Genomic DNA, 16,342 nt, shown 5'->3' on the forward strand with positions numbered 1-16,342 from the left:
TTTCTAGGATCATGACCAGCGGGTGTACTGTTCGGATCCGCTCTGCGAATGAAGTAGGTGATTTTCGCTCTTAATTGTTTCAGTGACAGGTCGCTGCCCGATGTTTCTCCTTTGAAGAGTTGGCCTCCACCAAAGTTTGAAGTTCTGCGAAGATAGACCTTGAGACTCTCTACTGGACATAGAGAGACATCCTCCTTCAGGGGGCATATTCTCCAAGGGCCCCATCTTTTGGTGGGTAATTCATTTTTGGCGAGAAACGTCGGATCAGGGGAGAGGGTCACTTCTCCTGAATCAGCAAACAGGATGTGTCCCTCTTCTCTTGATAATGCCACTATTTCGCTGACTCGAGCTCCCGAGGCGAGAGCAAATAAAAATATAACTTTCTGAGTCAGATCCTTGAGGGGGCATGAATCATTGTCCAAGTTGGAGGCGAAATGGAGCACCTTGTCTAGTGACCAGGAGATCGGTTTCGGAGGGGGTGCTGGGCGTAGGCGAGCACATGCTTTCGGCAGTTTGTTAAAGATGTCGTTGGACAGATCAATTTGGAAAGCATATAGAATTGGTCTAGTCAAAGCCGATTTGCAGGTTGAAATCGTATTGGCTGCTAATCCTTGTCCATGAAGGTGAATGAAGAAGGACATACAGAAATCAATGGTGATTTCTTTAGGATTTTTTGCTTTAACAAAGGAGACCCATTTCCTCCAGGATGATTCATATTGCCGTCTCGTGGATTCGGTCTTGTATTCCTCTAGGAAGTCTAGACTTTTCTTCGAGATCCCAAACCTCTTCTTTGCGGCAAGGGAGAGAAAATCATGAGATGAAGGTCCTTGATTTTCGATGATGAAGCGAAGACAGTCGACTTCTGTACTTGTTGAGAGAGAACTGGGCCCGGGAGAGGGATCAGCTTGGGCTGCAGCTCCAGGACCAGGGGGTACCAGTTGCTCCGGGGCCACTTGGGAGCCACTAGGGCCGCTGTCCCTTTGAAGGTTCTCAGTTTGGAGAGGACTTTCAACAGAAGGTTGGTGGGAGGGAACAGGTATATCTTCGACCATCTGTTCCAGTCCAGTGACATGGCGTCCACCGCTTCTGCTTTGGGGTCCTCGTACGGGGCTACGTACAGAGGAAGTTGATTGTTGTCGCTCGTTGCAAAGAGATCTATCTGAAGTTCTGGGACTTGATGAGAGATGAAGGAGAATGATCTTGCGTCTAGAGACCATTCCGACTCTATCGGGTTTGTCCGAGATAGAGCATCCGCTGTCACGTTGCGGAATCCTTGTAGGTGAACTGCAGACAGGTGCCACTTCTTCTTCTCCGCCAGACGGAAGATTGGGAGAAGCACCTGATTTATCTGGGGCGATCTTGAGCCCTGGCGATTGAGACAACGAACTACCACCGAGTTGTCTAGGGTTAGACGGATGTGGATCGAGGGCGGCGGGGATAGCTTCTTCAGAGTAAGAAGGACCGCCATGGCCTCCAAGATGTTTATGTGGAACGTCTTGAATAGTGGAGACCAGGTCCCTTGAGCTTGTTTCAGGTGGGAGTGACCTCCCCAGCCCTCCAGTGAGGCATCCGTGTGGATGTTGAGTGATGGAGGAGGGTGTTGGAGAGGAATGGACCTTTTTAGGGCCATTGCTTCCGACCACGGCTTTAGGAGGCGTCGAAGTCTGTTTGGAAGCCGTCTCTTGAGGTCTCTTCGAGCGATGGATGCCGATCGTCTCCAGACTCCCGCGGCATCCTTTAGCTGTGCACGAAGCACTGGGTTTGTCACTGAGGCGAATTGTAGAGAGCCTAGAACTCGTTCCTGCTGTCGTCTTGAAATGCGTTTGGATTTCAGTAGTCGCTTGACAGACCCTGCTATTTCCTTCCTTTTCTTCTGGGGGATGGAAAGGCGGTGTGACTGAAGATTCCAGTGGATTCCCAGCCACTGAAACTTCTGAGCCGGAGAGAGGCGAGATTTCTTCTCGTTGATCTTGAATCCCAGGTGTTCTAGGTACTGGGTAACTTCGTCGCAAGACTTTGTACACTCTTCGGGCGATGGAGCCCAGACTAGCCAGTCGTCGAGGTAGGCCATCACCTGGACGTTTCTTAGGCGGAGCTGTTGTACTATGGCATCCGCCAGCTTTGTGAAGATCCGAGGGGCCACATTGAGGCCGAATGGCATGGCCCGGAAGGCGTAGCTTTTTCTCTGGAGTCGAAATCCTAGGTAGGAGGAAGCGTGATGGTTCATTGGAATGTGCCAATAGGCATCCGCCAGGTCTATAGAGACCGTGTAGGAACCTTGAGGCAGAAGGGTCCTTATTTGTTGAAGCGTCAGCATCTTGAATTTGTTGTTCTCTATGAACTTGTTGAGGGGGGATAAGTCCAGAATGACTCTGAGCTTGTCTGAGTCCTTCTTGGGAACGCAAAACAGTCTCCCTTGGAACCTGGTGGACTTTACCTTCCTTATCACCTTCTTGTTCAAGAGGTCTAGAACATATTCTTCCAGAATGGGGGTTGATTGTTGAAAGAACCGCTGGAAGATTGGGGGTGGTTGCACCCAACTCCAGCCTAGACCGTTCTTGATGATGCTGTGTGCCCAAGGATCGAAGGTCCAACGATCCTGGAATTGGCGGAGTCTTCCTCCCACCGGAAGCACTTCATTGCTTCTGGTGTCCCGAGGACTTGTTGCCTCGGCGGCTAGCTCCCTTTCCTCCTCTACCTCTGGAGGGACGACGAGAGGCGTCTCTGCTTGCACCCCTGGACGAGCCTCTACCTCTGGCATGAAAGGTAGTGGATGGCTGCTCAAAGGCAGGGGTGAAGACCGGTGACTGTGACAACACCGGTTGGGGGACCAATTGAAAGGTCTGTTGTGGTTGGGCAACCACTTGGGAGGTAGCGGGTCCCGGAAACTGACGTCGTTGTTGACGTTGCTGGGGTTTCGGCTTCTGAGGTTTCCTCTTAGGCTGAGGTCCATCGTCCTGAGAGGTTTTCCTTTTTCTGGACATGCCCCACTTGTGGAGAAGGTTCCTATTCTCCGTGGCGGCTCTGTCAGTTATTTCCTTGACAAGGTCAGAAGGAAACAGGTGCTTTCCCCAGATGTTGGAGGAAATCAGCCTCCGGGGTTCGTGTTTCACGGTGGCACCGACAAACACGAATTCACGACAGGCTCTACGAGCCTTTATGAAATGGTACAAGTCCTTCATTACCGTGAGTAAGTGGGATTTGGCCAGTACCATGTAGTGATCAGGTACTGCTGTGTCACAGGCCATAACTTCAAGTTGGACTTGATGAGAAAGAGATGCCGCAAGCCTCTCCTTCGTGTCTTGTTCCCGGCGAAGGAGGTGATCATTGAGCTTAGGGAGGTCTTCATTAAACTGACGTCCGGCGACGTCAGGATCGAGCCTACCCACGACGAAAGTATGTTGGACATCTTTCCATTGTCTAGTGTCAGGGGGTGTCACGATGGAGAAGGGTCTGCACTCCTCCAGTGCAGGGCAGGGTTTTCCTTCTTCCGCCGCTTTAAGGCATGCAGCTAAGGCCTTTTCCAAAAATGGAAGAATCGCAGTGTCAGGTGCGACATATGTAGGATGCTTCTTGCTCAAGGCAGGAAGCTTAGAGCAGGTAAAGCCCCTGCTCTTAAATGCGGAGGCTAGCATAGCCTGGGCCTTTGCGAGATCGAACACTATCTCTTCTTTAGGTTCGGTCTCCTCCTTCGAGGCAGGTTCGGAACGAAGTCGGACGTAACAGTCCGGGTAGGCCTCGAAGCTTGGGAAGAACTCCACATCTTCCAACGGGACCGTGCCGATCTTGTCACTAACAAAGATCCTGCCGGTCGCAATAACCATATGCTCTGCATACCTCCACGGGTTGGCATGAGAGCAAGCTGGGAGATCCTTGACCGAGATCTTCTTCGTGTCTCTGGATCCAATCATAGACCTGATGGACTCCTGGTTCTCCTTCAGTCTGTCGTCCATGACAGCTCTAATCAGTCGGATCAGTTCTTGGGTAGAAGAGGAAGGATCCGGGGTCGAGGAGGTAGACGGAAGGGACATTTCCGTCGGTGTAGGAGTAGGCGGAGGGATGGACGAGGGAGTAGCTCCAATCTCCGACTCGGTGTATTCCACCTTGTCTTCGTCCTCTTCGGCTCCTTGAGCCATAAGCGTCTTCTCCGTGTCTTCCGAGACGTCAGAGATCTGTTCATCATCCTCGGAATCCAAACGACACTCGTGCATGGACTGAGCCATGACCACATCAGGTTCCACCGTAATTTGGACAGTGGGGATTGCTTCCTTTGGAACCACTGAGTCAGGGGAGGCCTTAGGGAACAACAGGGACCTCAGTTCTTCGGTGGCCAGGTACGGTCCAGTAGCATTTCTCTGAAAACCACGCACCCACTTGCGCAGTTTTTCACGAGCAATGTCTCTAACCTCCGCTGAGGGAGGGTTATGGAAGGCCTCAACTAGGTAGGCCTGGCAGACCGTACATTCCAGTGGATTCCAGAACTTCCAATCCCCTTTCTTGTCTGAGCAAGGGGCGTGAGTCCTGCACGCCGTATGTCCGTAAAACTGCGAGCGTTTCACAGCACAGTAGGCGAAATCGCACTTCATCTGCTCCTCCTGTGGAAGAAAGAGAAAATGAGTATGGGGGAGTCATAGGAATGGCTCTTAAATTAAGTTAATATTAATCATTAATTTTAACTTAAGGAAGGTGTGATGCATAGAGAATGAAACAGTAAAGGAGAACACGCTCCATGCATCTCGCCCGGCTGGTTACCATAGGCTTGGTCCTGGGATAATCCAAATGACCAAGATCATTGGATATAGTTTCCTAGGATTCCCATTATATTGGAACTCCATGGAAAGCCAAGGACAAGGTTGGGATCGAATTCATTCGGTTCCCAGATAAGAGCCAGAAGGCCTCATTAAGGGTAACTGCTTCTGGCAACCAGCCGCGCTAAGATGCACATAGCATGCTGGAAATAGAAGAATGCAAAGAGACAGCATGATCACTGATAGAGCAGTACTAGGTACTGATCTTAGAAGCAAAGCAGCTTATCTATTTGCAAGGTAGGGCTATCTTAGTCTTATGATAGCTACAGAGAGGGGGTGCAAGTATTCTTGACGCCTCCGGGGCATCCGGCAAGCCGCCGGCACGCCGGAGCTCGCTCCAGCATAGATTCTGGCACTAGAACAGACAATTTTCAAAGTCAGTTAGATACCAGGATGGCGGCCGCCGGCACAACGGCGGCACGCCGGCAGGGAGCGGCGGCTCCGGCAGCCGGAGGATGCCGGATTGGTGACTGGGGTAAGGATGGTACAGGTAGAATCGGGTTGCCGGCAGTATATGCCGGCACTCCGGAGATCGACCGGCAAGCGGACGATTAGATAGGAGTAGGAGAGCTGCCGGTAGTAGCCGGCGGCAGCCGGCAGTCCCTCGGTACACGGGGGGCTGGCGGCAAGGGTAGGGAAGTCACCAAGAGGGAGGCAGGTATTGCCGGCAGTAGAGGCGGCAAGAGACCGGCACCCGGATAGATAGAGAGACAGGGGGAGGGGGGAAAGGATGCAGGAAGTACCGTCAGGGTTCCAGACATCCCTCCCCCTCCCTGAGGGGGTGTACCCATGATAGAGACAGGCTCTAGCATCCATAAGCAGGGGTCACTAGGGACCGGGAGCAGGTAGCCCAAGGGAGGACTAGGGAACACCCAAGAGGGGGGGGGGGGGAGACTCCCCTATGCAGAGCTACACTAGTAACTAACCTTATAGGACACTATGAAGGTATATGTACCAGAGCGGACAGCACAGGGAAGCTCGGGTAGCCCTACTCATCCACCCTAAGGAGGATTTGTAGGACAGGGGACAGATGAGTATAAACTAACCTAAGCATAGGCTAGGCTATACAAGAGATAGGTGGGGAGGGAGAAGAGAGGGGTCTTCCCAGGAAGGGTTTCTGTACCAGAGCGGCCACAAAGGGAAGGGAGGACACTCCCTAACCTAAGATTAGGCTGATCGGCTAAAACGGTGCAAGAGTACAGTTTCAGCATGGAACAGAGAAACCTTCCTAACCCGGCCTAGATCAGGGCTAAAAGTCCTGAACTAGGCAAGGAAGAAGACGTATCGCTATCGCAGGAAAGTCGTAGACTATCCTAGCCATAGAGGTAGGCTAGCCTAACCTCACTCTCAGACGCAATCCTAAAGGGGGTTCATTCCTTTAGGGAGGACTGAGAGGCGATATAATACTCTATTAGACAATAAATCCCTTTACTCAGAAAAGGGATCAAGGCTAAATAGAGGGAGTGCCAAGGCAGGGGATGAAGGAAGCATATAGGGGTCCTAAGGTTAGGTTAGGCTAGAAAGAATCACTGACTAGCCTATCCCCTATATGGTCCCTGAAGGCGAAAACATTTGCATCACTAGTCAAAAGTATTGTAAAATAATAATGCCACTATCTTCATAACTTAGTCTAGGATCACTGATAAATCATGCATGAACACTTGTATATAGGCTCCTGGCCTGGGGGCTATAGTAGCCGACTGGTATGAGGTCAATCGATGACCGATAAAAAGCGTCTAAACACGATATAAAAGTTCCTAGCTATGAAGACTAAATAAACTAATGTATTCGATTAGTATATAATGCCGGAAGCGTTGTTGTGGCTAACTAAATAAGACATGCAAAACAACAACGACGCCATAAAATGGCGGGTCCGGTAGAGGCACAGCTCTGCCACAAAACATCAATTATTTCGCGAAATAATATTTACTTTACGGCCAGAGCTTAATTAAACAATACTGGAACCTTGTACTCAACTTTCCAGAAGAAGGCGAGGCTGAAGGTAACGACATAGCGAAGATGCAAAGCGATAAAGTTCACACAAGGGAAAATCCGTCTAAGTAGGGCAGCTACTAAACAAAGGATAAAGACGCGCGTGACGTCATTAGAGCAATGGCGTCCGTTTGTTTACGTCTCGAGTATCAGTAGTAGCCACGAGTGAGATTAGCTGTGGAACGGCTCCCAGCTATTCTCAGCCCTTACACACCGAAGCGTTAACTCTGTTCGGGGTGGAGATAGCTATGTGGCACGACCAGACATGCGTGTCCCCTGTTGTATTACGATGTCTTAAAGGGAAACCTTTGAGATACTCGCTCCAGAAGTTAGAATTCTGTGATAACCTGTGGTTAAATTCTCTGGGAATATCTTAGTAGTCTTATACCCAAGGAAGCTACCAAACAGGAACCTTCCATCAGGACGCCATGGCTTGAGCCCAAAAACTAATTTTTGAGAAACTATTATTTATTACCTTTTTTTAGGATCTGTCTACGAGGAAATATTTTCATTATTTTATTTTTCCTGTTTTGAACTGTTCATCCTGAACTAAAGCAGCTTGTCTCTCACCTTAAGTTGAACAAAATCTTGTGTTGAATGCCACTGCATACCAATTACTTTAGCTTGCTGTGCATCACATATAAGGCTTATATAATACAGGAGCTGACCATTCTTTTCATTAAGATCTTCCCTGACTATACCATCCACTGAATAGTACTAAGTGAACATTTCTAATTGTCTTGCCTTTTCTTTTATAAGACTAAATATCTATAAGTTTCCTAGTAGTTTTAGTCTGGCTAAGTCAAATGGTGGAGCAGTTTTCCTAATCAAATTGGTAGAACTTCAAATGTTCAAACTTAGTGGCCAGCCTTCTTTGATTAGCAGGTTAACACAAGTCTTGTTTTATATTTTATCCCTTATTTATTTAACATATTTGTATTAATTTATTGGATATTGTGATTTTTATGTTCTATTATTTATTTTTTACTGTACTGTACAGTACTTAAATTTACTTTTCCATTTCATCTCCGCACTCAATTGCATTTTTTTTATTGTGTGACTAATACTGTAGTTTTTAGAAGACTGAAAATCACCTTAGTCAAAATATACATGGGTACACAATCCATTGGTAAATAAAAAGTAAAAAGTAGTTTACAAAAACTAGTTTAAAAGTTTAAAGGTAACTCATGAATGGCAGAGGCAAGGGATTGTGACAATGACCTAGAGACTGACCATATATAAATATGATCAACACCCAAGTACTATTGTACTGAAGAATATCATAGATGATAGTGGAGTAGTTCATATAAATACTGCTCTCACCTTGGGTTGGTGTAAGGTTCCTCCATTGATCCATTGTAAACAGTGTAGTTGTACGTAGGCCACATTCGTTCGTAGGAGTGCTCATGCGCCCACACTGCTATGTCAACTCCATACTTGTCAAGAAGAGCTTCCATTCCATATCTATGAATAAAACAGTTAAAAATTAATTGTCAGCTGGAGAAGGGAGGTTACTCCTTTAATGGAAAGATACAGATGAGATTTCTTCCCCATTTTTATGCTCGTCCAAGGCCATATAAAAAAGCTTAAAGCCCCCTTTGTTGTAAAGTAAATGATTGAAGATTACAACAGTTACTGTCCATCTTGTGTAGCAATGGGTCAAAATAAGGGAAGGATCCAATGAAGAAGAGTAAATAGAGTGATACTTCACCAGTACTGCTTGACAAAAGAAGAAATATTCATTTCACCCCATGCATTCTATACCCCTCATGATTTAATGTTAGCAAACTGCTATTCTTAATGTTTTTAATTTTACTCTTGCCTTCATAATAGTTACGAGCCTGCATAACGAATCAGATTTTAAGGTTTTATAAAACAAAACCCAGTGATGAGCTACAAAGACCATGCGTGAAACGTATTAAATGAAAAAAAAAAAAAGCAAAATCTAAATTGGACTCTTTTAAAGGAAGAACTATTATAGCATTTCTCATGTTCAATTATTTTATAACAATAGTGAGATAAAATAAACTACACACTAGCCTCTCTAGTCAGCCTTGCATGACAAAGAAAACAAAAGAGAGAATGATCCACTTCGTACACTTACACATTCAAAAGAGAAATCCCAACTCTTGTCAGACAGTTTACACTGCGACAGTCATCGTGGTCACTGTTCGAACAGTACATTGGTCGGTGTCCATACAGTATGATCCATGGTTGTTGTGCTCTTGCTTCAGGCTTTGCTGCTTCCTAGAAGAGAAATTGTACTGATTATCATTATTGTAAGGACAGTGAAACAAGCGTCACCAAGATCAACTGATACTTTATTCAAACGTGCACGGGAGTATATTACAAGGTGCGGACGGAAAGGTAGGATGGCGCTGGCGCCAAATCAGATTGAAGTGCCCGCCAAAATATATGTGTTTCTTACACTTACAAATATACGAATTATGAGTTAACAGAAACATGTAATGAAATGATACATATGTCAAAATGTAGCTCTGATAGAGCGGAATACATATACATGGGAAACCACGGTGTGGCGAAAGGAGAATTCAAATAAATAAATAGTTTGTCGATTTCCTGGACGACGAAGGGAGCGGTGTCCTTACATTATTAATGCATGTATTTTGTGAATCAAGAAATAAGAAAAAGCCTCATGGATGGTCTAAAATTTATGTACCCTTTCACAAATGTAATAAATAACCAAAAATTCATAAATGCAAATTTACATATTGACCACTGATAATAGATATATATATTTCAATAAGTAATTCTTTATAAGAAGAAAAAAGTAAGTAATAACCAAGTGCAGTATGACAGTAGTAATTATTATCTAGTTAATTTCTAAATCTGGTTTGTCACAATAGCCAGAAGTTGAATTGGTGTATATATATATATATATATATATATATATATATATATATATATATATATATATATATATATATATATATATATATATATATCATTAGCTATAGTTAATCAGCTGTAAGGCAAAGTCCTTGGACATGTTCTTCCCTTTGCATGTTTTTTTTTTGGTCTTTTTTTAATACTACACACCCGCAAACTTTCTTAGTTCGTAAATCCATTGTCTTCTATTCTTTCCCCTGCTACTTTTGCCATCTCAAGGATTCCATTCTGTTATTCTTAATGTCCATATATTATCTGTCATTCTCATTATGTGTTCTGCTCATGTCCAATTCCCTCTATCTATCTATCTATCTATATATATATATATATATATATATATATATATATATATATATATATATATATATATATATAAATTTCTACCTCATACTTGGGATCGAACGCTAGCCCCTTCTAATGAAAGGCCAGGTCGAAACCAACCATGCCACGAGAGCCTCCTCTCGTGGCATGGTTGGTTTCGACCTGGCCTTTCATTAGAAGGGGCTAGCGTTCGATCCCAAGTATGAGGTAGAAATTTATTTCTATTTGAACACGATGTTGTGTTGATATTTATCCATATATATATATATATATATATATATATATATATATATATATATATTTATATATATATATATATATATATATATATATATATATATATATTTATATATATATATATATATATATATATATATATATATATATATATATATATATATATATATATATATATATACATATATATATATATATATATATATATATATATATATATATATATATATATATATATATATATATATATATATATATATATACATATATACGTGTGTGTGTGTGTGTGTATGTGAGGATTTCATCTATCAAATTCCAGAATTCAATCCAATGCAGTTGAGTATGGATGACCTCGACTCTGGTTCAAGGTCTATAGATTGGAAACGTGAAACGGTGTTACACTAAATGAAATTAACATCAAGTGATCAGAAACAGAAATTTCTTTATATAATTGTGCACATATTTATATAAATAAATTAATCTTGTAACCCTTGTCGTTAGTGAATAACAACAAAAATCTAATACACATTTAGGTTTGAATCTACCGGCACACGAACTCACGGTTCCGAACGCCGCCGCAACGGTAAAAAGTAAACAAAGTCCGTTCTCCAAAGACCAGCGATTAAGTTTCGTCTATTTTCAAATGCTGTATCGTATAATCGTAATCATTCTTCCAAGTTCATACTTCCATCATAGATATAACTGTTAAAGATGGAGGATAAGGTTAAGCCAATTCTCAAGAAAGTCGATACAGTGAAAAGAAGGAAGAGACTTTCGTTCGCAGCCGGTTTACAAGGAAGTCCATCCAAGAGTCGGGTAAGTCATAACAAACCGAATTGATTGTGTCACTAAACTTCAATAAAGATTGAGATATTGCTGAGAATTATGCTTAAATTTGTATTCTTGACTCGGTCTAGCAATAAATCAAGATATTTCTTTGAATTAATAATCTTGGGGGTGTATGTAAGATAACGGTTGACTAAAAAAAAAAGTTAGGCAGTGTAAGGGGGGGGGGGGGGTAGGGTATTTTTGTAGTGAATTACATGGCAATGTAACCTAGGAAAAAAACTAGTGTTTCTTATAGAAAAAATTACGATCTCTTAAAAAATTACACTCGTTTCCGGCGCAAATGTATAGTTTCAGAAATATATATACATCTATATCCTCCGATAATGGGGACCCCCAGTGGGAACTCAGGGTTTTGGGTGGGGAAAACATACTGGGGAAACGAAATATAATAGTTTTCCTATAGTAAATAACGTGAATTTGATGTTCATTTCAATCGGAAACAAACGGATCAACCAATTTGGATAACTTTGAGATGCACGGTGTCACTTCTCTTACGAACGAACGATAACATTAGCAACGTTACCAATAATACACAGTGTTACCAACGTTGACGTATGGTACAGTTACCAACGTCACGTTGACATTACTAAAGATAGTAATGATAGATATTTCCATATATTAAATAATTTCTCCATATAAGTTTTACTCAATATATAAAATGTACAAAAAGGGCACCGAACCTAACAAACCCACCTAACCTAGCCTAGTAGTATGACAGGTCACAAAATAACGTTTGATCTACATCGGACGTTGGCAGCACTGGTTACTGTATTTTCTCATGACACAATCTTTGTAACGGCGCCTCCAAAGTTTATCCAGATATACTGTTTTGTATTTTCCTCCGGTTATTATAATTTCAAGAAGGTAATGTATAGAGAAGAAAAGGCTTGTTTTACGTTTATATATCGATTCCCCAGTATGTGTTCCCCACCCAAAACCCCGAGTTCCCACTGGGGGTCCCCCATTATTGGAGGATATAGATGTATATATATTTCTGAAACTTAATTTACGACGGGAACGAGTGTCATTTTCGAAGAGAGCGTAATTTTTTCTATTAGAAACAGTAGTTTTTTTCCTAGGTTACATTGCCATGTAATTCACTAACAATGAAACCGGGGGTAGCAGGGTCACGTTAGCCCCCACCCCCTGTTAGGTTAGTATGTAAGGACACTGCTTGTAGGTTAGGCAAGGGGTATAAGTTTAGGTTAGTTGGTGTCCATATTTTATACACGCTAGAGGAACTGGCCATTGATATACAAAGGCTCCTAATCTTGACTTCAGCTACCTTACCTACTGTTATCCTAATCTTAACCTATAGTAGGCTATGCCATCCTATGCTGAATAGGATTATAGCATAACGAGCAATTAAGACTCATTAAAACTCTACGGTTGTATGTAGGTCTTACCTAAATTTGCCGAGTTATACTATACATAATTTAGTACACTATTTGGATTGCTTTAATTGTTGTAAATATATATTTTAAATTAGTAAATATCTCCAAAAATACTAGTTTCAGTAGTTAAGCTGTTTGGGAAGCCAAGATGGGTTTACGACTTAATCTTAGGTCAAGCTTAAGCATGTGGCAGTCTAAGTAGGTATCGCAGAGCTGTCAACCGGTAGGTAAGTATACGCCTCCTAGGTTAGGTTAGGTGGGGCCTCTATATGTTTGTTTCCCTTTTTTAATTTTTAAATCTGGTTTTTCTTTCATAACTTTTATAATTTCAAAACATCAATAATTTTATAATTATAGATTAGTTCCAAGTGTTTACATAAAAAATTTCAAGGTTTCTTTAAATATGCTATCAATTAGGAATATTTTATTACAGTAAATCTTTACTGATTTGTAGAAAGTTCATCTATTTCATCCTATATCCCTCGGTTTTATTATAGTTACGGACGGAAAAAGCTTTTCTACTAAACAACAGGAGTTGCTTATAGAAAAACACCTGTTTTCTTTGAAAATGATGCTTATTTATACAGCAAATAAAAACTTGGTGAAATATATATAAATATATATCCGCTGATAATGGGGTACACCCAGTTAGAACCGGGAGTTTTGGATGGGGAAAATATACTGGGAAAATGGTAAAATAAACCTTTTCTTTTCTATAATTATTTTCTGGGATGCATAATAAATCCATGGAAAACTGCATATCACCCTTGATAGAGGATTGTATGAATTAAAAAGTTTGTGTATAAGAGGACAGTATATCTAATGAGTCTCACATAATGGACAATTTTTTTTTTTTAACTAACCAATACTCTGAAACTATTAACCCAGATACTGTACTTAATTTGGTAATGTCGGTATAGTACAGTAACCTTAATTTTGAAAATGTGTTCTTGCTTTATTTAAAATTTATATTCTGATAAAAATATTTGGCAGAAATCTGTATTTTTTAAATTTAAATGTTTTGAAATTCTAGCATTTATAACTAGAAAAAAGTATTTCTAAAAGGGGGAATGAAACACAATGTATGACCTAATCTAACCTAGGAATGGTATCCACACCTATAGGAAACCCCTTTAAGACCTCCACCCCTTTAGCTTATCGTAAGGCAAGTCATAACACAGTTTTCACTTGCACAACTGCTTTCCTTCTGAAACTGTTTTTGATCATTCAGAGTACAAACCATCATCCTTTAAAAGGAGTATGTCTTCATTGCAGCTGGAATGAAGTAAACATAGTTGCTGGCTGGTAGAGTGTAGGACCTGCACTACTGCCAGATGGAGAAACCCTCACTTTGACTTCGGCCGCAATTCAATAGACATACTTCTCTGCTTCCTTGAACTTTGGCCGTGCAAACTGTTCTTGTTTTCCCCATTTTAGAGTGTTTGATGGCACCTCCACAGGCAGACATATGCCTTTGCTTTGGTAAACCAGGTTGTAACTGTGGCCGATACATGAGCCAGCTTGAGACGGGATCCCCTTTCAACTGTGTATCTTTTGCAAAGAGCATGATCGACCAGTCATCTCTCTTCAGTGGGTGGAGTTTGAAAAGAATTGGGATTCTTCAGCATCTGAATTAACATCACCTAAGATGATGCCGAAGAAGCTCTATCGCTCCTTCTTTTCTGAGGGTTTTAAGTCTGCTATCTCAATCGGGTTCCTTTGGAGGAATTTGTAAGGGGAAGGGCGACTACGCCTTTCCTTTGGATAGCGCTTTTGAAGGAGGAGGAATTGGCACCACAATCTCTCAAAATATTCCCATTGCTGTGCTTTTTTGATGGACCTGGGTCTGGGAAAGTTGTGGCCTTTCTTAGGGGGTTGAGCCATGGAGATACTACTTGGGGTGTTGGCAGATGTCAAGACTCTGAAGTCTTCCCTTGTTGTACCCTCTTCCTCGGTTTTACAACCTCCAAAGGGAACATCGTAAAGTGGTGCCCCCTCGGTGAGCCCTTGCCAGCAGCAGCGGAGGATCCTGTTTCTCTGCCTGCCGCTGGCCCAGAAATCCTTAATGTCAGTGAAGAGAAGCGGTCACCAAAGCCCAGGAGGACTGATCAGGTAGTCTCTTGAGACGTTGACTGATCTCTTCCCCTTTTCGTGTGGGAGAAGCAATGCTGGACCGAAACTCGACCCAACTAGGGAAGATGATTTTGTACAAGGTAGAGGAACTCATGCTTCTGTTACCAGTGCTTAGTCTCATCAAGTACTGCTGATCATTGGCCGCTGCCCTGTTTCCCCTTTTATTCCTGGACGTCCATTAGACTTAAGATACGCTTAATAAAAAAACTGCCCTCAAGAACCTGTCAGTAGTACAAGGCTTGAAGGCAGTATTCGGGATATGCTAGACAACCTTTACTGCCCTCTACTGTCCTTGGATACCTTTCCCTTTGGTGTGGTAGCTACTCATCAGGTTGTGTCGTGAGCCTTGGCCTCAGGAAAACCTGTAGGCTAGTTGCATGTAATTTCCTGGGTCACAATTAAATTGAAAGATGGAAGAATGTCTCCGTCTCCTTCACAATTACTTTGGAGTTTGTAGCCAAGACCCAGAACCCAGCCATTCACAACCCCATGTTTGCAATCTTATCTATTTCTATGCCCTGTGAGGGAAGTACAGCAATACCTGAAGATGGCTGAGAGCTTTAAGCCAGAGGAACAGACAGAGACACTTTCTCAGTACCTGAAGGGTGAAGAATAAGATTTCCAAGAACACAGTTTCATTCTGGCTTCATGAGACCATAATATTCACCTATCCCACAACTCGCGAGGTGGTGGAAGGCCCATCTAGGGCTTGATCTCGTAGTCAGTGGCATTGGATCCACCCAAGCATTCAAGATGAACCTGTCAGTGGTGCAGGTCTTAAATGCAGGAATCTTTAAACATCCTTTGGGATGCATTTACCCTTGGTCCAGTGGAAGCTGCTCTTCAGATTGTGTAACAAACCTAGCTTGTTCACAAGACAAAAAACATGTTGTCCAAGAGGTATAAATCTAGAATTAGGGGAAGAATGACTTGCCTTTCCTTCCCTTGGAGGTGCAGCAGTCGTGCCTTTGTTTGCTGGAGTGGACGTAAGATGCAGGTAAGCCTCATGATCGAGAAACTTTTATTTTCAAACAAGTTTTGTCAAGAAGTAACTCATACAAGGATGATGGGGGATAGAATGTATACAAACCCATTTCTCATAATAATTGTACATTCAAACAACATATCCATCACTCAAATATACTGAAGGTTCGATCATGACTTCCTACAAGCCACCTTGTAGGAGCCTACCCAAATACCTGTGACATGCTCATGCTCAGTTTATTAGGAAGTTGACATGAGCCATCACTCCCGCTCCTAAAAGGACCAAGTGCCCAGACAGTTCCCAGGAAAGTTAACCAGTCATTTTGTTTCATATGGACATCCTCCTTCCTAAGAATAAAACTATTAAAGGAGAACAGTTTGTATTCGTATCGGAACAAATTACAAACTTTTCAAAGACCCAGTAACCATCGGTCTCAAACGCCAGTTCTGAACCTTCTCAGTCCTATCCCTTCATGGAAGTTGATACGAAAATGTCTTGGGGTAGTTTGTAGCGCTACGGCCAAGCGAACTAATTTGCTTATTATCGCTCGTACTGTTATCTTGTATAGAATAAAAACGTTTGGAAATGGTCTACGGATCTTAAATATGTTGTGTAAGGGGGGGTCCGGGAGGGCTTTTAGCATAGGTTAGGTGGGTTTTTTAAGTTAGCTTCTCCCGTCATACTCGTAGTTAAGGAAACTGTTGTGTAAGGGG

The 16,342-nt window shown here is 42.6% G+C and overlaps 2 protein-coding genes across 7 annotated transcripts in view; one reads left to right on the plus strand and one right to left on the minus strand.

Annotated features, from left to right (window-relative positions):
• The window catches only part of LOC137658777 (uncharacterized), a 65,674-nt gene that overhangs the window by 19,869 nt on the left and 29,463 nt on the right, over positions 1-16,342 (plus strand). Inside the window, exon 2 of one of the 2 annotated variants that reach the window (XM_068393803.1) lies at positions 10,965-11,084. In XM_068393803.1, the coding sequence (XP_068249904.1) occupies positions 10,980-11,084 (105 nt within the window). In that variant the 5' untranslated portion in view covers positions 10,965-10,979. Of the gene's footprint in view, positions 1-10,801; positions 11,085-16,342 lie in introns of both variants that reach the window. The other variant, XM_068393802.1, reaches the window with a different exon arrangement.
• Positions 1-16,342, minus strand: part of LOC137658776 (acid phosphatase type 7-like) — an 80,155-nt gene that overhangs the window by 3,295 nt on the left and 60,518 nt on the right. For 4 of the 5 annotated variants that reach the window (XM_068393801.1, XM_068393799.1, XM_068393797.1 and 1 more), the window contains exons 8-9: positions 8,905-9,047; positions 8,124-8,264 (exon numbers count right to left, since the gene is read on the minus strand). In XM_068393801.1, the coding sequence (XP_068249902.1) occupies positions 8,124-8,264; positions 8,905-9,047 (284 nt within the window). The remainder of the gene's footprint in view (positions 1-8,123; positions 8,265-8,904; positions 9,048-16,342) is intronic. The other variant, XM_068393798.1, reaches the window with a different exon arrangement.

The sequence above is a fragment of the Palaemon carinicauda genome, chromosome 19 (genome assembly GCF_036898095.1).
Source record: "Palaemon carinicauda isolate YSFRI2023 chromosome 19, ASM3689809v2, whole genome shotgun sequence".
In the NCBI taxonomy this organism is placed as follows: domain Eukaryota; kingdom Metazoa; phylum Arthropoda; class Malacostraca; order Decapoda; family Palaemonidae; genus Palaemon; species Palaemon carinicauda.